Genomic DNA, 22,642 nt, shown 5'->3' with positions numbered 1-22,642 from the left:
CGTGCATCGGCATGATGGAACAGCTGCCTCTGGTAAGACGAGGGGTGGCGGTCTGTGTCTATTTTCATCAAGGAATTCTTGAGGTTTTGCTCACCTGAGGTAGAGTATCTCATGATAAGCTGTAGACCACACTATATTTAACTAGAGATTGCATCTATATTTCTCGTAGCTGTCTATTTACCAATACAAACCGATGCTGCCACTAAAACCACACTCAACGAGCTGTTTAAGGCCATATGCAAACAAGAAAATGCTCATCCAGAGTTGGCACTCATAGTGGCCAGGGACTTTAATGCAGAAAAACTTAAATCAGTTTTACCTCATTTCTACCAACGATGGGAAAAAAATCCTAGACCACCTTTACTCCACACACAGAGACGCATACAAAGCTCTCCCTCGCCCTCCATTTGGCAAATCTGACCATAATTCTATCCTCCTGATTCCTGCTTACAAGCAAAAACTACCAGTGACTTGCTCAATACCAAAATGGCCAGACGACACAGATGCTAAGCTACAGAACTGTTTTGCTAGCAGAGACTGGAATATGTTCCGTGATTCATCCGATGACATTGAGGAGTACACCACATCAATCACTGGCTTCATCAATAAGTGCATCGATGACGTCGTCCCCACAGTACATCCCCATCCAGAAGCCATGCATTACAGGCAACATCCGCACTGAGCTAAAGGGCAGAGCTGCTGCTTTCGAGGAGGCGGACTCTAACCCGTACGCTTATACGGAATCCTGCTATGACAATTTCTTGGCTTAGTGTCTTGCGGCTAGGATATTCTACACGCAACAGACCAAAGACTGAACACGTACTCGCATCATTAGATAAGAGAAAGACCAGGCGAACCAGCGCGAGGTGGCAGGTGGAAAGAAACGGGCGCATATGTCTTGGTAATCTGTATCTCGCAATGTCTTGCATGCCTCACAAATTCACCAAAGTAGCCTTAAGTTCGCTTCTTCCTCCTGGTTTTATTTAAATTACACAACTTTCCACAGGCCTTTATAGCCCATCGTCGAGTTAGGCGGCAATAACACGGAAAATCATATGATTTGTGATAACTGAGCCCTGATTTTACGGATTATTTTCAGTTATGGATTTTTCTCAACGTTAACGTTAAGGATCCCAATTTCGTTTAACCGTTCACACTCCTATTTATGACTAACTTTCATATTCTTTATTGTTTCCCATGGAACTGAAACAGACGAGAGCCGCTGACTGTTTGAGTGCACCAGAAATGGCACTCTATTCCCTAATTTAGGGCCATTTCGGACACACCCTTTTTACTGACTGGCCTTCACACATCATGCCACATACAGGCCAAGCTGTTAGCGTTGCTGTGAATGGAAATGCAGTTAACACTTCCCGGGCTGACATTTCAGCTTGAGTTACACTGGCTTCCACATCACCCCTAACCTGACACACAGACGCACACAGGCACGTACACATATATGCACGCAAACACAAACACGCACACAGAGGCAACACCGCATCATGTTTATTTATGGCGTTCTGCTGTCAGTTTCAAAATAATACAGATAATCTAGTCCTCACGAGATTATGAGGAACATTAGGCTATTTAACAGTATCCTATTTGGTCTGACAACACAGCAAATAGGCTATGCAAGTGTGGTAAAGGTTATTTAGACAGGAAATGGTAAATCCAGGCATCGGTGGCATTCTCGAACACTGTTTCCTATCGGTGATCTGGTGCAAAGCCACTTCCGGAGAGTTCAATGTTATAATGTGAAGACTGTGATGAAAGGGGAACCCAGTTTTTCCATCTTGTGGCAGCAATGTTGTTTTTTCTTTTTTCTGTCGAAGTTTCAATATGAGTATTGTGGCGTGCTCTTGTTGCTGGGTGTTGAGGATCCTAGTTCACAGACAGATGGCTATATTGTATTGCGTTGAGAGAAGGCCTACCACCAGGCTTGCAAGATGTCAATTCCCCACCCCTCCCCTAATGTCATGTAGGCCTAATGTGTGTAGTGCCCCAGCCACTGTCATTTAGTCCCCCAGACCGTCCGTCCAGTCATTGGCTTCAAGTGGTCCGCGGCTTTAACTTGCTCGCTTTCAAATCAAATGTATTTATATAGCCCTTCTTACATCAGCTGATATCTCAAACTGCTGTGCCTAAAACCCCAAACAGCAAGCAATGCAGGTGTAGAAGCATGGTGGCTAGGAAAAACTCCCTAGAAAGGCCAAAACCTAGGAAGAAACCTAGAGAGGAACCAGGCTATGAGGGGTGGCCAGTCCTCTTCTGGCTGTGCCAGGTGGAGATTATAACAGAACATTGCCAAGATGTTCAAATGTTCATAAATGACCAGCATGGTCAAATAATAATAATCACAGTAGTTGTCGAGGGTGCAGCAAGTCAGCACCTCAGGAGTAAATGTCAGTTGGCTTTTCATAGCCGATCATTAAGAGGATCTCTACCAATCCTGCTGTCTCTAGGGAGTTGAAAACAGCAGGTTTGGGACAGGTAGCACGTCCGGTGAACAGGTCAGGGCTCCATAGCCGCAGGCAGAACAGTTGAAACTGGAGCAGCAGCACGGCCAGGTGGACTGGGGACAGCAAGGAGTCATCATGCCAGGTAGTCCCGAGGCATGGTCCTAGGGCTCAGGTCCTCCGAGAGATGGAAAGAAAGAGGGAATTAGAGAGAGCATACTTAAATTCACACAGGACACCGGATAAGACAGGAGAAGTACTCTAGATATAACAAACTGACACTAGCCCCCGACACAAACTACTGCAGCATAAATACTGGAGGCTGAGACAGGAGGGGTCAGGAGACACTGTGGCCCCAACCGACGATACCCCCGGACAGGGCCAAACAGGAAGGATATAACCCCACCCACTTTGCCAGAACACAGCCCCCACACCACTAGAGGGATATCTTCAACCGGCAGGGTAGCCTAGTGGTTAGAGCGTTGGACTAGTAACCGGAAGGTTGCGAGTTCAAACCCCTGAGCTGACAAGGTACAAATCTGTCGTTCTGCCCCTGAACAGGCAGTTAACTCACTGTTCCCAGGCCGTCATTGAAAATAAGAATGTGTTCTTAACTGACTTGCCTGGTTAAAAAGGTAAAATGTTTTAAAAAAACTTACCATCCTGAGACAAGTCCGAGTATAGCCCACAAATACCTCCGCCACGGCACAACCCAAGGGGGTGTGCCAACCCAGACAGGAAGACAACATCAGTGACTCAACCCACTCAAATGACGCACCCCTCCTAGGGACAGCATGAAAGAGCACCAGTAAGCCAGTGACTCAGCCCCTGTAATAGGGTTAGAGGCAGAGAATCCCAGTGGAGAGAGGGGAACCGGCCAGGCATAGACTGCAAGGGCGGTTCGTTGCTCCAGAGCCTTTCCGTTCACCTTCACACTCCTGGGCCAGACTACACTCAATCATATGACCCACTGAAGAGTCTTCAGTAAAGACTTAAAGGTTGAGACAGAGTCTGCGTCTCTCACATGAGTAAGCAGACCATTCCAGAAAAATGGAGCTCTATAGGAGAAAGCCCTGCCTCCAGCTGTTTGCTTAGAAATTCTAGGGACAATTAGGAGGCCTGGGTCTTGTGACCGTAGTGTACGTGTAGGTATGTACGGCAGGACCAAATCATAAATATAGGTAGGAGCAAGCCCATGTAATGCTTTGTAGGTTAGCAGTAAAACCTTGAAATCAGCCCTTGCCTTTTAACAGGAAGCCAGTGTAGGGAGGCTAGCACTGGAGCAACATGATCAAATTTTTGGGTTCAAGTCAGGATTCTTGCAGCCATATTTAGCACTAACTGAAGTTTATTTAGTGCTTTTTCCGGGTAGCCGGAAAGTAATGCATTGCAGTAGTCTAACCTAGAAGTAACAAAAGCATGGATTAATTTTTCTGCATCATTTTTTGGACAGAAAGTTTCTGATTTTTGCAATGTTACCTAGATGGAAAAGGCTGTTCTTGAAACAGTCTTGATATGTTCGTCAAAAGAAAGATTAGGGTACAGAGTAACGCCGAGGTCCTTCAGTTTTATTTGAGACGACTGTACAACCATCAAGATTGTCAGATTCAACAGAATATCTCTTTGTTTCTTGGGTCCTAAAACAAGCATCTCTGTTTTGTCAGAGTTTAAAAGTAAAAAGTTTGCAGCCATCCACTTCCTTATGTCTGAAACACAGGCTTCGAGGGCAATTTTGAGGCTTCACCATGTTTCATTGAAATGTACAGCTGTGTGTCATCCGCATAGCAGTGAAAGTTAACATTATGTTTTCGAATGACATCCCCAAGAGGTAAAAATATATAGTGAAAACAATAGTGGTCCTAAAACGGAACCTTGAGGAACACCGAAATTTACAGTTGATTTGTCAGAGGACAAACCATTCACAAAGACAAACATGTCTTTCCGACAGATAAGATCTAAACCAGGCCAGAATTGGAAACCCAATCTCTCCAAAAGAATGTGGTGATCGATGGTATCAAAAGCAGCACTAAGGTCTAGGAGCATGAGGACACATGCAGAGCCTCGGTCTGACGCCATTAAAAGGTCATTTACCACCTTCACAAGTGCAGTCTCAGTGCTATGATGGGGTCTAAAACCAGACTGAAGTATTTTATATACATTGTTTGTCTTCAGGAAGGCAGTGAGTTGCTGCGCAACAGCTTTTTCTAAAGTTTTTGAGAGGAATGGAAGATTCGATATCGGCCGATTCGTTTTAAAATATTTTGTGGGTCAAAGTTTGGCTTTTTCAAGAGAGGCTTTATTACTGCCACTTTTAGTGAGTTTGGTACACATCCGGTGGATAGAGAGCCATTTATTATGTTCAACATAGGAGGGCCAAGCACAGGAAGCAGCTCTTTCAGTAGTTTAGTTGGAATAGGGTCCAGTATGCAGCTTGAAGGTTTAGAGGCCATGATTATTTTCATCATTGTGTCAAGAGATCTAGTACTAAAACACTTGAGTGTCTCTCTTGATCCTAGGTCCTGGCAGAGTTGTGCAGACTCAGGACAGCTAAGCTTTGAAGGAATACGCAGATTTAAAGAGGAGTCCGTAATTTGCTTTCTAATGATCATGATCTTTTCCTCAAAGTTGTTCATGAATTTATTACTGCTGAAGTGAAAGCCATCCTCACTTGGGGAATGCTGCTTTTTTGTTAGCTTTGCGACAGTATCAAAAATACATTTCGGATTGGTCTTATTTTCCTCAATTAAGTTGGAAAAATAGGATGATCGAGCAGCAGTAAGGGCTCTTCGATACTGCATGGTACTGTCTTTCCAAGCTAGTCAGAAGAATTCCAGTTTGGTGTGGCGCCATTTCCGTTCCAATTTTCTGGAAGCTTGCTTCAGAGTTTGGGTATTTTCTGTATACCAGGGAGCTAGTTTCTTATGAGAAATGGTTTTAGTTTTTAGGGGTGCAACTGCATCTAGGGTATTGTGCAAGGTTAAATTGAGTTCCTCAGTTAGGTGGTTAACTGATTTTTGTCCTCTGACATCCTTGGGTAGGCAGAGGGAGTCTGGAAGGGCATCAAGGAATCTTTGTGTTGTCTGAGAATTTATAGCGCGACTTTTGATGCTCCTTGGTTGGGGTCTGAGCAGATTATTTGTTGCGATTGCAAACATAATAAAATTGCACAGATGCGGTCTCAATGGGGATAGCTGAGCTGACTACACTGACTGTGCTAGTGGCAGACTAACAAGCTGGCTAACAGCCTGCTGCCTGGCCTGCACCCTATTTCATTGTGGAGTTAGAGCCCTGTCTATGTTGGTAGATAAGATGAGAGCACCCCTCCAGCTAGGATGGAGTCCGTCACTCCTCAGCAGGCCAGGCTTGGTACTATTTGTGGGTGAGTCCCAGAAAGAGGACCAATTGGCTACAAATTATATCTTTTGGGAGGGGCAGAAAAGAGTTTAACCAGCGACTGAGTTGTGAGACTGCTGTAGAGCTCATCACTCCCCCTAACTGGGAGGGGGCCGGAGACAATTACTCGATGCCGACACATCTTTCTAGCTGATTTACACGCTGAAGCTATGTTGCGCTTGGTGACCTTGACTGTTTCATCCTAACATAGTTGGTGCCGACAGGGATAACAATATCTCTATACTCTCTACACTCGCCAGTTATAGCTTTAGCCAGCACCATCTTCAAATTGGCCTTAACGCTTTCTATCTCAGAAAACCGTAAATGAGAAGGGAGAAGGGAGCAGCCAGCTGCAGGTCAGAGGTCAGCGACGTATCCAGGGAGAGCTTGGCTCATCCCCGTGGTAACGGCGAGGATCTATGCTCAATTGTCGAGGCAGCGCTGGATTGAGGTGGCATATGTATCTGCGGGTTAACTAGCGCATGCAGAATAAGAAAAGGTCTGCATCCCAAGTGACACCATTTTCCCTATATAGTGCAATACTTTTGGTGATTGGGCGCTGGTCGAAAGTAGTTCACTATATGGGGGTTAGTGTGCCATTTTGAACGCAGAAAGAAATGCCATGCCGGGGTTAGCAAAACACCCAGCAGCCCACTCACTGAGGTTGCATTTACTCAGAAACATACTCTCTTTCTCTCCCTCTCTCTCCGGCTAATGATGTCCTTGGGTTTTTCAGAGGAAAAGGAATGGACATAAATAATAAATGGATGTATTTGTGAGTTGGTGTAGTTTGTCAAATATTTCTAACTTGAACTTTTGTTGGGTGCTGTTGTTTGAGTTAGAGTTTTGAGTTAGAGCAGATGACACATACATACAGAGGAGAGGAGTATAGAGCAGATGACACATACATACAGAGGAGAGGAGTATAGACAAGCCTATTTTTATTTTATTTAACTCGGCAAGTCCATTAAGAACAAGTTTTTATTTACAATGACTGCCTACCCCGGCCAAACCCGGACGGCGCTGTGCCAATTGTGCGCCGCCCTGTGGGACTCCCATTCTCGTCCGGATATGATGCAGCCTGGATTCGAACCAGGAACTGCAGTGACGCCCCTTGCACTGAAATGCAGTGCCCTAGACCGCTGCGCCACTCGGGAGCCCATATGCACTTGTGAGGATCCGAGAGGATTCTAAAAAATGTTTTAATAGCACCACCTTGCCCTCTGATAGGAGTGTGTCGACTAAGCAGTGTGTCTACTCCACTGTCCACTAGGCTGGTCTCTGTATCAGTCAACATACAGGCAATGCATTTAAGGGTTAGGGCTCCCTTGCCTCTCCTTGTAGCATTGGTGCCATGCCCAGTGGCACAGAGAAATACATAGCAAGAGTCCTACCCTAGTCAGAGATATGAGGAAAGAAATCACACACACACACACTGTAAACTCATAAGCTACAATATCACTCAGATTGACAGTAACTCATTGTTTTATAGAATGTTTCACTTAATGGTGACCACATACACACACACACACAATGACTGAGCGCAGGTGTGCTTCACCGAGGGCACTTTTCCACCTACAGAGCAATGCCCTCACACGAGCCTCGCCAAGAACCAGGCCTCCCTAAAACTGGAAGCCTGGGGGAGCTCATGTTGAAAATAAAACGCTAAATGAGGTGGACACCCGGTGTAAATCAGTGACGTCGCAAGGCATATCAAATGCCTTGCTTGGGCAGAACTCTATGTGTTTACTAGATAAGTGTTGTAGATTCAACAGTGCACGAGGGTGGCTGGGAAACCGTTCATACCATTTTTGCAATACAAAATTCTCCAGACCTCTTAAGGGAGGCGTGATAGCGAAGTGATTTTTGGCAGTATGGCAATGCAAGACTACCCTCACAGCAACAATGTTTGTGCACGCGCACTTATGTGTGTGAAGGTGACTCCAATTTACGCTTTCTGTTTGCCATCACAGCCCACTCTGTTAGCTAGGGGCGGTAATGCCCACAGGACTTCCCCTTCTTGAAATGTGGGCACTCATTGGCATAATTGTCCAGTGGAAAATAAATTAAGATAAATTAAGTCCATTTTTTGTTGATGCATTTTTTTTAAAAGTGTAAAGGAGGGATAAGAAAATTGATTAGTAAGACAGGCTGAGTTTTTCCAGGGTTGCGACGAGGGGAAGCGGCGCAGGACTGATTTCCAAGCGGGGCAGATAGAATGCCTCACTCGCTCTAAGGCTTAGCTGGAAAGCCATTCACAAAAAATATTCTTTCTCTTCTAGCTTTTACAGTTGAGTGTGAGAAATGCCCCCACACACACACTCAACTCACACAATTTGTCAGGGTGTCTGTATCCTCACTCCTCACTGTCTTTTCGAGCTCATCTTAAGTCTGTCCTCTCCTCTCTCTCTCCCCACCCTTCCCTTCCCCACCCTTCCTCTGTGCTGGCATTGTGGAGTGAGAGGAGAGGGAGAATCTGGTTGGAGGCAGCTGTGACGACGCTGCTGCCGCCACACTCGCGCTCTCTTGTGCATGTCAATTTCTCCGGCCCCAAGAGCCTCGCACAATCCCTCACTGTGCTATCACGTGCTTTTCTTTCCCACTTTCTCCCCCCCTGCCGCCGCTGCGCTCTCCCGTCTGCCCCACCTCGCTGCTCATGTGCCCAGGGGCGGCTGGAATCAGAAAAATGTACCAGGCATGTCGTGGCCTCACCTCCCTCCAACCACCCCTCCCTTTTGCCCATCAAACCCCAGCTTGCACATCCAGGGCCTTGGCTAGCATGTGTAGCGTGATGGGGGTCTGGTCCCTCCTGTCTCTCACTCTCTCACTCAGAGCTTCCACCATGAAGCTCAGCCCCTGGCTTCTATCTATGTTGTGGCGTGGAAATGACTAAGCCATGTTAACATGACATGTTCGCTAATATGTGTAGTGGCTATTTAAAGGCAACTGATCCATGGGTTAGTTTTCTCCTGGCCCATAAGACTACTTTCAGGGTGAGGAACCATCTAACCTGAAGTTGTACAATACTCTCGCTCTCTGTTCCTCTTCTGTAGACGGAACCTGACCAAGTTGTCGCTGATCTTCAGTCACATGCTGGCCGAGCTCAAAGCCATCTTCCCCAACGGCCTGTTCCAGGGGGATAACTTCCGAATCACCAAGGCTGACGCCGCCGAGTTCTGGAGAAGATCGTTTGGGGACAAGTGAGTCCACCTCTGCTCTCTGCAAAAAGTAGACATTTGCTGCAAGCTCGCTAGTCACGGTGGAAGTATTGACATCTAAGTGGTAAGACTAGATATATTTATGCACCACATGATGGAAACAGGAAGAAAGAAATGGCTTCGACCTTTTCAAGCTATGTGAGGTAGACTAGATAAGCAGATAGGAAGTAGTTACTTGAGTAGATTTTTTGTTTGTTTACTATGCTTGTTTTATTAGTCACATTTTTGTCAATTACCGTAAACACCCAGAACCAGGAAAAGGAACTGGCCAAATTAAACCCACAAGATTTCATATGGCCTGATGAAAATGTGTCCATAAAAAGAACAGAATCAGGCCATGGCTTAATGTCATTTCTGACCCCTGCCCTGAACACTATTATTGCACTGTAGCAAATGGTATTTTTGGAACGTCCATATTAAGGGTCAAATCAGAAGTGGGATCGGACATTGTAAGTGCAATAACAGGGAAGGATTAAACTGCATCAATGTTGCTTGTTCGGCTCAATGGGTATAGTATAGTGAACATGTTGTCCTGATGTGTTTTCAGGACTATAGTGCCTTGGAAGGTGTTCCGGCAGGCACTGCATGAGTTCCACCCCATCAGCTCGGGCCTGGAAGCCATGGCCCTCAAGTCCACCATCGACCTCGCCTGCAACGACTACATCTCCGTCTTCGAGTTTGATATCTTCACCAGGCTTTTCCAGGTCGGGCCTACACTCACATGCACACACACATGGACGCACGCAAACACACACACGTACATGAGCTTGGATTAGAGGTCGACCGATTATGATTTTTCAACACCGATAGCGATTATTGGAGGACCCAAAAACCCTATGCCGATTAATCGGCCGATTTAATAAAACAGACTAAATAAAGTATTTGTAATAATGACAATTACAACAATACTGAATGAACACTTATTTTAATTTTATATAATACTTAATCAATTTAGCCTCAAATAAATAATGAAACATGTTCAATTTGGTTTAAATAATGCAAAAACAAAGTGTTGGTGAAGAAAGTAAAAGTGCAATATGTGCCATGTAAGAAAGCTAACGTTTAAGTTCCTTGCCTTTGGTCCGAGCCTTTGGTCATTAATATGGTCGAATCTGGATAACAATCTCGAAAACAAAACGTTTATTCTTTCAGATGAAATACAGAACGGTTCCGTATTTCACTAACAGGTGGCATCCATAAATCTAAATATTCCTGTTAGATTGCACGACCTTCAATGTTATGTCATAATTACATATAATTCTGGCAAATTTGTTCGCAACGAGCCAGGCGGCCCAAACTGTTGCATATACCCTGACTCTGCGTGCAATGAATGCAAGAGAAGGGACACATTTTCACCTGGTTAATATTGCCTGCTAACCTGAATTTCTTTTAGCTAAATATGCAGGTTTAAAAATACATACTTCTGTGTATTGATTTTAAGAAAGGCATTGATGTTTATGGTTAGGTACACGTTTGAGCAACGACAGTCCTTTTTCGCGAATGCGCACCGATTATATGCAATGCAGGACACGCTAGATAAACTAGTAATATCATCAACCATGTGTAGTTAACTAGTGATTATGATTGATTGATTATTCATTTTTATTCAAGAATTTTACTCCCCAATTTCGTGGTATCCAATTGTTAGTAGTTACTATCTTGTCTCATCGCTACAACTCCCGTACTGACTCGGCTCTCGACCTTCGTCTGTCCCATGCGTCCTTCGAAACGCAACCCAACCAAGCCGCACTGTTTCTTAACACAGCAAGCATCCAACCCGGAAGCCAGCCGCACCAATGTGTCGGAGGAAACACAGTGCACCTGAGACAAGGATATCCCTACCGGCCAAACCCTCCATAACCCGGACGATGCTAGGCCAATTGTGCCTCGCCCCCGATCGTGGCCGGTTGCGACAGAGCCTTAGCCCACTGTGCCACCTGGGAGGCCCTCCTTGATGTTTTTTTTATAAGATAAGTTTAATGCTAGCTAGCAACTTCCCTTGGCTTCTTACTGCATTTGCGTAACATGCCGGCTCCTTGTGGAGTGCAAGTAGGTGGTTAGAGCTTTGGACTAGGTTGCAAGCTTGAATCCCCAAGCTGACAAGGTACAAAATCTGTCGTTCTGCCCCTGAACAGGCAGTTAGTTAACCCACTGTTCCTAGGCCGCCATTGAAAATAAGAATTTGTTCTTAACTGACTTGCCTAGTTAAATAAAGGTGTAAAAAAAATACTAAATAAAAAAATTATCCAAATCGGTGTCCAAAAATACAGATTTCCGATTGTTATGAAAGCGTGAAATCGGCCCTAATTAATCGGCCATTCCGATTTTAGTCGGTCGACCTCTAGCTTGGATGCATGGTCACACGCATGCATGGTCGCAAACACACACAATCACACACAGCCCCATTTGTGCCACACACCACTGCGACATCGTATACAATATCTCTTGAGCGATAAGTTGAGAAAAGGGTCTAACAATGCTCATTACCATAGCCACACTTTCTAACTACACATGAGTTTGCCAAATCAAGACTATTGTGGCCATTTCTCTGCTGTGTGTTATTGGGTGGCAGTTGTCTGCATCCCTGCCTGCTCAGAGAGAGACAGGGAGCCAGTGTTTTGAGTTGAGTGGCTGCTTCACGTGTGTCCAGGCTGAATAGAGGCCTCTTGCCGCCCCTTGTTGTTGGCATAATGCAGGCTCCAACTCTTCTTTACAGAAGTGGTTCTCAACTGGTTTTTCTTTGGGACCCATGTTGAACCAGGTTGTCTAAGTCGCGACCCAATATTCGCATCGTGATTTTATTTATTTTTTGCCAAAATGCAATCTGGAAAAGTTTTTATTCTATATTGATAGTAAATGTGCCAATTATATGACAAGGGAACAACAGTCCCATCTTTTTCATTTTCAATAATTCAATTTTGCCCATATTCTGGTTTGAGACTATAAAATCAACAAAATACTCTAAATTAATAATTCTATATTGAAAATACTATGATTGAAGAAAGGTAATTTGGAGGTTAAATGATTTAAATGTAAAGGTTCTTTGTTATTTCTACACACCTTCTCCCTGGTCTTAGTCATTTCAATTCAGACTGGCGTATATATTTTGAGAACACTCACAACCCATTCAAACCTGGGTCGCGACCCACCAGTTTTGAATTGTTGCTTTGCAGGGAGTCAGGAGACTGGATGAAATTAAGTGCCTTGGAGAAGTGGTGTTTTTGGGCTAATTCTATCAAGTCGTTAAGTGGCCACTGTACAGAGAACAGAGAGTACTTACTGGGCCTGCTGATCAACTGTGAGGCACAAACTGTACCACAACATATTCGTCCTGTCACAAAGGACCTCGGAATCTGACACTTCAGATTCTATTCTAGTTGCATTGAAGATTAAGTTTAAGCCTAGTCTTGGACTGGTTTCAATATAGATGAATCTGTGTCCGGGGACCCCCCCCCACCGCTCTTCTTCACACATGTCATGTTTAGTGCTGCTAAAGGACCAACAACCAACTAAGTAATTGTCTCACTATAGTTAGCTCTATGATGCACAAAGCACAGGGTTGTATTCATTAGGACACGCACCGGGAAATATTGTAAAACATTTTGCGAGGGAAAATGGAAATTAGGTGTTTCTTATTGTACAAGTCCAAGTAGTTGCTCCTTGTTTCAGTCCATTTTCTTCTGTTTGGTGCCTAATGAATGTGACCCACGCCACTTACATGGCAATTTCAAAACCTAAAAGCGAAGGATTATATAAATGTTCCCCATTTCAGTCATCTGTTTCTTCTTGTTGTTTCTAAGGGTCAACTAATATTTGATTTGATGGTTTCTTTATTTCATTAGGCCGTAGCTAGCTCCCTGTGATTGTGAGTGGATTGGATGCGGTTCAACCGAGATGGCTGGCCGGCTGCGAGTCATGCTGAACAGCTGAATACAGGCTCTTTATTTGGGTTTTTAGAAGCGCCCTAGAAATAGCCGCTGCGTGTTTGCCGACAGCGGCTCATGTTCTTTTGAAGCCCCTGGACATCAAGGCCATGCTTCTCATCAGCATGTGAATCAACCTGTATGATGGATAGATGGCTGAAGGAGACACTGCAGTAGGATGGAAACATCATTTCCAGTTAGTAACACAAGACAGGGTGGTCTGTTTAGAAGTAGTGCACTATATGGAATTAGGGTGCCATTTGTGACGTATCCATTTGCTACTGGCTGCCTTCCTTTATACAATAGCCAAACTGACAATACACATGCTGGTATTAATAAATGTATAATTAGGACTGCTGTCTGCCATGGATGTCTTATCTATAACTATGGCTCCTGTGCTATCTGATGGTTACCTGACTTTGATTAACGTGATGACTGTTATTTATAGAATCAACTAACTTATGTTTCATTGTTACCAGATTGAATTAATCACGTAACAACTAACTCATTTGGAATTTCAGGCACCACGGAAGTTGTTGTTTAACGAGTTACCATCTCCCGAATTAAACTCATTCCTAAACTAACTCAATGTCTGTTGTGTGGATCGAGCAGTCATTTGAAAGAGTAACAAAATTTCAGTGAGACAACTCAATGGCGAATTCCATTAACGCCAAGATAATGGCATTCATTGCCCTTGACAATCAACCGTTCTCTGTCGTGGGTGATGTTGGCTTTTGCCGACTGGTCGAGCACCGGTGGTACACACTACCAAGTGCACTATTTTTCAGATGTTTCCCTACCGGAGTTAGCTTGTGTAGCTTCACAACATACATACTATGGAACGCCATTTGGGTCTTTGTGTGTCAAAAAAGATACTGTAGCACTGTCAAAGCTGTACAAAAAGGTCTGCAAACTAGCAAACACCGGCCACAAACTGTGTTTACAATACCGTGTTGGTATTAAAGCATCATTTGGTCAACCGCAACTTCTGGGGTAGCTAGCTTTAGCGTGGTACCTAGCTAGCACCAATACATCCAACCTGAAAACAATGACCAGTAGAACCTAAAGTCAATTTCATTATTCTTAGCAATGATTTAGGAATCCATGTGAGTAAGTATTAGCTAGGTTGCCACTTGTTGTTCGCCTATTGAAATTGAACTTCAGTTCTTGAAAATAAATAGCTAGTCAGCAACTTAACCCTGTTGCCCAAAGCTAACGTTATTAAGTAGCCAGCTAGCTTCATCTGGCTAGTGAGGCTCAACCGCGTCAGGTTGTGTTGTGACGCTAGCCACAATAAGCATTAGGCACAATAACATCATTTGCGGTTTGCCTTCAAAATAAAAGTATGTCATTGACAGTAATGCAAATGTATACAAATAGTAGAATTATGCCATAGATTTATTTTGAAGGCTAACCGCAAATGCCGTTGAGACTAATGCTTATTGTGGCTAGCTTCATATAGATGGGTCCGACAACCATTAATCAAATAAGAACTGTCTTATAAATTAGGGTTATTTTAAATGATGACACCTAGCTATATAGTTGGCTAGCTAACTATAGCTACTGAAGTAGTTGTTGTAATTTAACACATCAAATAACACTATTTGACATGTATCTTTTTTGACACGCAAAGACCCAAACGGTGTTCCATAGAAATTCTGATTGAGATTGAAACGACTGAACAAATTAATAACGAAACAGCTCAGCTGTAAGTGAAAGAAATAGGTTATGATTGTTTTACTAGTAATGGGGACATGTGTAAATGCCAACAAAATGATGTGTGCGTTGTTTAACTAGGCAAGTCTTATGGCTGAGCCAGTGAAAGTGCAGGGCGCCAAATTCAAACAGAAATCTTTAAATTAAAATTCTTCAAACATACAAGTATTTTACACCATTTTAAAGATGAACTTGTTAACCTCACCACAGTGTCCGATTTCAAAAAGGCTTTATGACGTAAGCACACCATCTGATTATGTTAGGTCAGTACCTAGTCACAGAAAAACACAGCCATTTTTCCAGCCAAAGAGAGGAGTCACAAAAAGCAGAAATAAGATAAAATGAATCACTAACCTTTGATGATCTTCATCAGATGACACTCATAGGACTTCATGTTACACAATAGATGTATGTTTTGTTCGATAAAGTTCATATTTATATCCAAAAATCTCAGTTTACATTGGCGCGTTACGTTCAGTCATGTTTTGCTTCCAAAACATCCGGTGATTTTGCAGAGAGCCACATCAATTTACAGACATACTCAAAGTAAACATTGATAAAAGATACAAGGCTTATGCATGGAACTTTAGATAAACTTCTCCTTAATGCAACCGCTGTGTCAGATTTCAAAAAAGCTTTACCGAAAAAGCACACCATGCTATAATTTGAGTACAGCGCTCAGAGACCAAAACAAGCCATACAGATATCCGCCATGTTGTGGAGTCAACAGAAGTCAGAAATAGCATTATTAATATTCACTTACCTTTGATTTTCATCAGAATCCCAGTTCCATAATAAATGTTTGTTTTGTTCGATAAAGTCCATCATTTATGTCCAAATACCTCCTTTTTGTTTGCACCTTTAGTTCACAAATCCAAATTCACAACGCGCAGGCCAGACGAAAAAAGTTTTTAAAAATCCATTAGTTTGTAGAAACACGTCAAACGATGTATAGAATCAATCTTTAGGATGTTTTTAACATAAATCTTCAATAATGTTTCAACCGGAGAATTCCTTTGTCTTTAGAAATGCAATGGAACGCAGCTACCTCTCACGGGAGCGCGCGTGATCAGCTCTTACTCAATCAGCTCTTATTTTCACCTCCTTCACAGTAGAAGCCTGAAACAAGGTTCTAAAGACTGTTGACATCTAGTGGAAGCCTTAGGAAGTGCAATTGGACCAACTGTATACTGTATCTTAGATAGGCAAAGAGTTGAAAAACTACAAACCTCAGATTTCCCACTTCCTGGTCGGATTTTTTCTCAGGTTTTTGCCTGCCATACGAGTTCTGTTATACTCACAGACATCATTCAAACAGTTTTAGAAACTTTAGTGTTTCCTATCCAAATCTACTAAAAATATGCATATCTTAGCTTCTGGGCCTGAGTAGCAGGCAGTTTACCTTATTCATTCCAAGCTACTCAATACGGCCCCCCAAGCAATAAGAAGTTAAATAATTCTTATTTACAATGGCTGCACGGATGATGCTGGGCCAATTATGCGCTGCACTATGGGAATCCTAATCACAGCCAGATGTGATACAGCCTAGATCTGAACCAGGGACTGGAGTGACGCTTCTTGCATTGAGATGGAGTGCCTTTGACCTCTGTGTCTGTGTTAACTATTTAACTGTACTAGAATGCTTAAAAGGCCGCTAAAATTGTAAATATCGGGCAGCGTTTCTTTTGGCAAGTAAAATATTGGATATCGGTATCGGCCAAAAAAATGTAATATCGGTGCATCACTAACATAAGATATATCAATAACTGTCATTTATTAATCATTACCTCATATCAGTCTCATTCTGAACGTCGCAGACTTCTTGAATCGGCAAGAACACCAGCCTTTTCTGATTTGTAACGGTTCTCTTTAGGTGAAGGAGAGTCGGACCAAAATGCAGCGTGTAGATTGCGATTCATGTTTAATGAACAAACGTAAACACAAATCAATACAAACACTACAAAACAATAAACGTAACGAAAACCGAAACAGCCTAATACTGGTGCACATACACACAGACTAAGGACAATCACCCACAAAACCCAACACAAAACAGGCTACCTAAATATGGTTCCCAATCAGAGACAATGACTAACACCTGCCTCTGATTGAGAACCATATCAGGCCAAACATAGAAATAGACAAACCAGACACACAACATAGAATGCCCACCCAGCTCACGTCCTGACCAACACTAAAACAAGGAAAACACATACGAACGATGGTCAGACAGTGACATGATTATTCAGTTCTACACAAATTGATGTAATCATTTATTTACTAACTAAATAATTACACAGAATACACATACACACTTACATGAGACAAAAGTCCCTTGTGGACTGACAAGATCTGGCGGCTTGTTACACAATGGAGAGGGGGTGGGGAAAGCGAGAGATAAAGGGACGTTTATCATGGATACATTCTATAACTATTCTCACATTAATCATATACCTTGCACATGAACCACCGTCCGTCTGGGTAAGAAATGCAATGTACAGTTGAAGTCAGAAGTGTACATACACCTTAGCCAAATACATTTAAACTCAGTTTTTCATCATTCCTGACATTTAATCCTAGTAAATATTCCCTGTTTTAGGTCAGGTAGGATCACCACTTTATTTTAAGAATGTGAAATGTCAGAATAATAGTAGAGAGAATGATTTACATACTCACAATTAGTATTTGGTAGCATTGCCTTTAAATTGTTGAACTTGGGTCAAATGCTTCCGGTAGCCTTCCACAAGATCCCCACAATAAGTTGGGTGAATTTTGACCCATTCCTTGTGACAGAGCTGGTGTAACTGAGTCCTTGCTCGCACACACTTTTTCAGTTCTGCCCACAAATATTCTATAGGATTGAGGTCAGGGCTTTGTGATGGCCACTCCAATACCTTGATTTTGTTGTCTTTAAGACATTTTGCCACAACTTTTGAATTATGCTTGGGGTCATTGTCCATTTGGAAGATCCATTTGCAACCAAGCTTTAACTTCCTGACTGATGTCTTGAGATCTTGCTTCAATATATCCACAATGTTTACCCTCATGATGCCATCTATTTTGTGAGTGCACCAGTCCCTCCTGCAGCAAAGCATCCCCACAACATGATGCTGCCACCCCTGTGATTCATGGTTGGGATGGTGTTCTTCGGCTTGCAAGCCTCCCCCTTTTTCCTCCAAACACAACAATGGTCATTATGGCCAAACAGTTCTATTTTTGTTTCATCAGACCAGAGGACATTTCTCCATAAAGTATGATCTTTGTCCCCATGTGCAGTTGCAAACTGTAGTCTGGCTTTTTATGGCGGTTTTGGAGCAGTCGCTTCTTCCTTGCTGAGCGGCCTTTCAGGTTATGCTGATATAGTACTCGTTTTTACTATGGATATAGATACTTTTGTACCGGTTTCCTCCAACATCTTCACAGGGGTCTTTGCTGTTGTTTTGTGAATGATTTGCTCGATGGGTGTAAGGCTCTGGTTGTCCACCAGAGGTCACAATGTCCTTAGTTGTATGTGGCTTCAATGATTCACAATTGATTTTCAGAGGTGAGCTTCTCAAGACTTTTCTTCCTCGGGTAGATCGTCAAAGTTCTAGACCCCTTTACATGCACAGCTGCAGACTGTCAATGTTTTGGTCTAGTGAGGTTACCTTCACGTCGTGTTGAGTTTGAGATTCAACCATTTGTAACTTTTAGCTCATGTTTCACTTTTGCTGGTCCGGGAGTTATTTCTTAGCGAGTCCATTTTAGCACTCTGGTCAAAAAGGTCGGTTCCATCTCACTGACACGCTCTTCTGATCTTATTTGAGGCGTGACTTAGTTAATGTGCATGGGACATAAAAACTATGATCTCGTTAGAAAACTAAAATCACATTCCTATCTTCACAAAAATAGTTTCCTTGTTCTTAATATTGAATTAACATCATATTGGATGGAAACTTGGTGGTTTCCTTCCTAAGTTACAGTATTTGGTTCATACAGTTAATAACGTCACAAAATCAATAGCAATATGACATGATTATTCTTTAGATCCCCACTGACCAATCTTAACATTCCGATCTTAGAAATATTGTTCCAAAGTTCACTCTTTGGGTGTTTTATAGTTTCGGCTGCAAAAGTCTTCATTGGGGACCAAGGCATTCCTTTAGTAATACTAAAGAGCAAGAGAGGGTTCTCTGCTGCGTAAGATTTACGATTGGTGTGAGGTGTCATAAAACCTGCCCAGCCCTCTACTCTCCTATGGGAGGCGGGGGGTCTGGCTTAGAGGTCGACCGATTTAGATTTTTCAACCTCGATACCGATTATTGGAGGCCCAAAAAGGGCCGTTACCAATTAATCGGACAATTTAAATAAATAAATAAAAAATAATAACAATTACAACAATACTGAATGAACACTTACTTTAACTTAATATAATACATCAATTAAATCAATTTAGCCTCAAATAAATAATGCAAAAACAAAGTGTTGGAGAAGAAAGTAAAAGTGCAATATGTGCCATGTAAGACAGCTAAAGTTTAAGTTCCTTGCTCAGAACATTAGAACATATGAAAGCTGGTGGTTCCTTTTAACATGAGTCTTCAATATTCCCAGGTAAGAAGTTTTAGGTTGTAGTTATTATAGGAATTATAGGACTATTTCTCTCTATACCATTTGTATTTCATATACGTTTGACTATTGGATGTTCTTATAGGCACTTTAGTATTGCCAGTGTAACAATACAGCTTCCGTCCCTCTCCTCGCTCCAAACTGGGCTCGAACCAGGAACCCATCGACAACAGCCACCCTCGAAGCAGCGTTACCCATGCAGAGCAAGGGGAACAACTACTCCAAGTCTCAGAGCGAGTGACGTTTGAAATGCTATTAGTGCGCACCCCGCTAACTAGCTAGCCATTTAACATCAGTTACACCAGCCTAATCTATGGAGTTGATAGGCTTGTAGTCATAAACAGCGCAATGCTTGAAGCATAGCAAAGAGCTGCTGGCAAAATGCACGAAAGTGCTGTTTGAATGAATGCTTACAAGCCTGCTGGTGCCTACCATCGCTCAATCAGACTGCTCTATCAAATCATAGACTTAATTATAACATAATAACACACAGAAATGCAAGCCTTAGGTCATTAATATGGTCGAATCCAGAAACTATTATTTCGAAAACAAAACTTTATTCTTTCAGTGAAATACAGAACCGTTGGGTATTTTATCTAATGGATGGCATCCCTAAGTCTAAATATTGCTGTTACATTGCACAACCTTCAATGTTATGTCATAATTGCGTAAAATTCTGGCAAATTAGTTGGCAACGAGCCAGGCTGCCCAAACTGTTGCATATACCCTGACTCTGCGTGCAATGAACGCAAGAGAAGTGACACAATTTCACCTGGTTAATATTGCCTGCTAACCTTAAACAAGTTTGAAATATCCAATAAATGTCGTTCCACTTCATGATTGTGTCCCACTTGTTTTTGATTCTTCACAAACAAATACAGTTCTATATCTTTATGTTTGAAGCCTGAAATTTGGCAAAAGGTCGCAAAGTTCAAGCGGCCGAATACTTTCGCAAGGCACTGTATATGCAACGCAGGACACGCTAAGTAAACTAGTAATATCATCAACCATGTGTAGTTATAACTAGTGATTATGATTGATTGATTGTTTTTTATAAGATAAGTTTAATGCTAGCTAGCAACTTACCGTTGCTTCTTACTGCATTTGCGTAACAGGCAGGCTCCTCGTGAGGCAGGTGGTTAGAGCGTTGAACTAGTAACCGTAAGGTTGCAAGATTGAATCCCTGAGCTGACAAGGTAAAAATCTGTTGTTCTGCCCCTGAACAAGGCAGTTAACCAGCCGTTCCTAGTTAATGTGTTCTTAACTGACTTGCCTCGTTAAATAAAGGTGTAAAAATATAAATAATAATATATATTTTTTAAATCAGCAAAATCGGCGTCCAAAAATACCGATTTACGATTGTTATGAAAACTTGAAATCGTCCCTAATTAATCGGCCATTACGATTAATCGGTTGACCTCTAGTCTGGCTATCTGTCAGCCTTTTGCCAAGCTGATCTGAGGTCTTGGATCCTCGACCGGGAGAGTCATGACAAGTAGTAGGTTTGCTAATGGCTCATATCGGTAATGCTACATGCATGACACTTAGCACCTGGTAGCGGTTGAGGTAAAGATGAACACGTAGATTTCTTTCTGGTCATATTGTGACTGAAGCTGAAGTCAACCCTGAGTGCCATTTTGTTGTCTGTTGGGTCACCACACGTGCATAACCCATTGGTTAACTGTGTTGAACAAGGCTAGGCCTTTGGTCATTGAGTTTCCACTTAATTTTTTGTGTTGTGTTTCCTCTATGGTTTAGAGTCTAAACCATCAGCATGAATTCACTTCGCAATTTCTTTCACTGTTTTTGACGTGTCAAAGGACCTCATTGAACTCACTGGTGTGGATCCCCCTTTGTACCGCTATGTATGCTCGCTAATTGCTAAGTACATTTTTAAAGCGGTTTATAGCGCATTAGCTTCCATTGCTAGCAGTACAACTTTCACAATCACTGGCCTAACTCTATTTCCTCTTTCCACCACGCATACATTTTAATACCAGCCAGCTGAAAATAGTTCCTCACGGTGTGTCAGTGTACTCTGCGACTCGGTCCGTCCCTCCTCCCCCTCCCGGCGGAGTAACACTCTAATTTGAGTCAAGCAGGAAGGCCTAGTGCAGCGCATGGTGATTGACTCTTAGTACAGTACCTTCGTAGCTTCTCACTGTCGTTACCACATTACCGTCCCCGAGGGCCAGATCTGATATGAAGATGGGGTTGCATCTCTGGAGAAAGTAAAGGGAGCTTTAAGAGTCAGTCATGATTTTGTGCATTGCTCTCAACGTTGTACCACGGCGTTGTACCACTCTGAGACGACGGGACTCACGCTCTGCGTGTGTGTGTGTGTGTGTGTGTGTGTGTGTGTGTGTGTGTACAGCCTTGGTCATCTCTGCTGAGGAACTGGAACAGCCTGGCGGTGACTCACCCGGGCTACATGGCCTTCCTCACCTACGATGAGGTCAAGGCCCGGCTGCAGAAGTTCATCCACAAACCTGGCAGGTCAGTGAGAGACTACACACGTACACAGGCGCATGCAACACTGACACGCGCACATCAACACACACCCACACACACATAGCATATGCACACTGACAGGAGCACACACACACCTCCGCTAAATACACTTTCTCCGCTAATGTCAAAGCACACACACAGTGACAGATGCTGCTGTTTATTATGCACTTTCCATCAAGTTACCAACTCATTATAACCATTACTCTGCATATTTAAAAAAAAAATCTATAAATAATCAACTCACTGACTTGCCCGTGCTGTCGCGTACTCTCACGCTCCAATACAGCTACTTAGACAACTGTTAAGCACATTACGTTCTTACACAGTCTGTCTGTCATGAGCTTACACACCACTAACAAACCCAACTTTGCACCACCAACCTAACACACACTTACACAATGACCCAGAAGGAAATGACCCTCTCCCCCCCAACCCCCCCCCTTCTCATGTGCCCCCCGTGGCACACGGAACGGCGTGGTACCTAGCATCAATAGGACGTATTGTAGAGACTGGAGACTCGCTCCAACAGAGCGCAAGTGTGTGACACAACGCGGCCAGTATTTAGCCCTCATTCACCTCTTTAGGCCTAGTTGACAAATTTGGTGACGCTTTATAATGACGTTAAAAGAATAAGCTTTACTTAGCTATTTATGGATAGTGTATATTCATACTGATAATACTTGAGGATTCTGTGATGTATGAACATTTACAAGCGTTGCATATATACTGCATTGTAAGCGGTGGGTGGGTGTGTGTGCACAAAAACTCACACTATAAGCAGTACAATTTATAACCGTATATTGTTTACAAACCTTGTAAT

General features: G+C 42.9%; 1 protein-coding gene across 1 annotated transcript in view; it reads left to right on the top strand.

Moving 5' to 3' along the window:
* Positions 1–22,642, top strand: part of LOC123993104 (E3 ubiquitin-protein ligase CBL-like) — a 57,304-nt gene that overhangs the window by 22,547 nt on the left and 12,115 nt on the right. Inside the window, exons 3-5 of the mRNA XM_046294890.1 lie at positions 8,903–9,049; positions 9,615–9,771; positions 21,686–21,807. Coding sequence (XP_046150846.1) covers positions 8,903–9,049; positions 9,615–9,771; positions 21,686–21,807 — 426 coding nt within the window. The remainder of the gene's footprint in view (positions 1–8,902; positions 9,050–9,614; positions 9,772–21,685; positions 21,808–22,642) is intronic.

The sequence above is a fragment of the Oncorhynchus gorbuscha genome, linkage group LG13 (genome assembly GCF_021184085.1).
Source record: "Oncorhynchus gorbuscha isolate QuinsamMale2020 ecotype Even-year linkage group LG13, OgorEven_v1.0, whole genome shotgun sequence".
Lineage (NCBI taxonomy): Eukaryota > Metazoa > Chordata > Actinopteri > Salmoniformes > Salmonidae > Oncorhynchus > Oncorhynchus gorbuscha.
Note: the sequence above shows the minus strand (reverse complement) of the source record. Positions and strands in the feature narration are given on the sequence as shown.